This window comes from Penaeus monodon, chromosome 33, assembly GCF_015228065.2.
Source record: "Penaeus monodon isolate SGIC_2016 chromosome 33, NSTDA_Pmon_1, whole genome shotgun sequence".
In the NCBI taxonomy this organism is placed as follows: domain Eukaryota; kingdom Metazoa; phylum Arthropoda; class Malacostraca; order Decapoda; family Penaeidae; genus Penaeus; species Penaeus monodon.
The window spans coordinates 5,635,644-5,636,415 of NC_051418.1; the positions used below are offsets into that span (position 1 = coordinate 5,635,644).

The 772-nt window shown below is 61.8% G+C and overlaps 1 protein-coding gene across 1 annotated transcript; it reads right to left on the minus strand.

Moving 5' to 3' along the window:
• Nucleotides 1-36: 36 nt before the first annotated feature.
• Nucleotides 37-772, minus strand: LOC119593874 (the record flags this gene model as incomplete). Its single annotated transcript, XM_037942902.1, is given in 1 exon segment — nt 37-772. A coding segment is annotated over 1 exon segment (521 nt), but the record flags the coding sequence as incomplete, so codon positions are not given.

The following is a 772-nucleotide window of genomic DNA, read 5'->3' on the forward strand; positions in this document are numbered from 1 at the left end:
TTTACATCATACTATAGGGGAAATAAATTCCGTAGCTGTAAAAAAAGAATCGTTTATTCTACTACAAATCAATTTTTGTTATAATTTTTTCTTTGGATTATTCTCAAAAGGTCAACTTCATATTTCGTGTATGTGACAGCAGTGTGTATATGTGTGTAAAATTGAAACGAAATGCGGCCAACAACGCTTGTACTCTTTCCCCAACGGAGGCAACAAAAGGCTAACAAAGGATCGCACCCCCGGCCGCCGCCTCACACGAGCGACGGCTGATTCACGCCGGAGAAGTTCTCGATGCCGGCCACGACCGCGCCTCCGACCGCGTCGTTGGTCGTGCGCGCCAGCCCGCCCACGGCTTCGACGAGGTTGCGCGTGGCGCCCACGGCGCTCTCGCCCGCCCGGACGACCTGCTCGCCTGCGCCCTCGCTCAGGTTGGTCACGAAGGTGCCCGAGCTGTCCACCACGCTCTGCGTCGCGTCGAAGGAGGCGCGCGTGGCGTCGGCGGCCATGCGACCCGCCGCGCGCACGCTGTTGGCGGCGAAGTCGTTGGCGGACTCAGCAACGCCCTGGACGCCCTGCAGGGCGCGCACTGCCGTGTCCCTGAAGGCGGCGTTGACCTGCATAGCCGTGTTGGCGCCCGTGGACACCGCGCTGGACGCCATGTCGCGCAGCTGCTGCCCTAGCGCCTGCGCCGTGGACAGCGCGCTCTGGGCGAAGGCGGCGGCGATGCCCGACGCCTGCCCGAGGGCGTCTGTGAACCCGAGGTCGCCCTGGG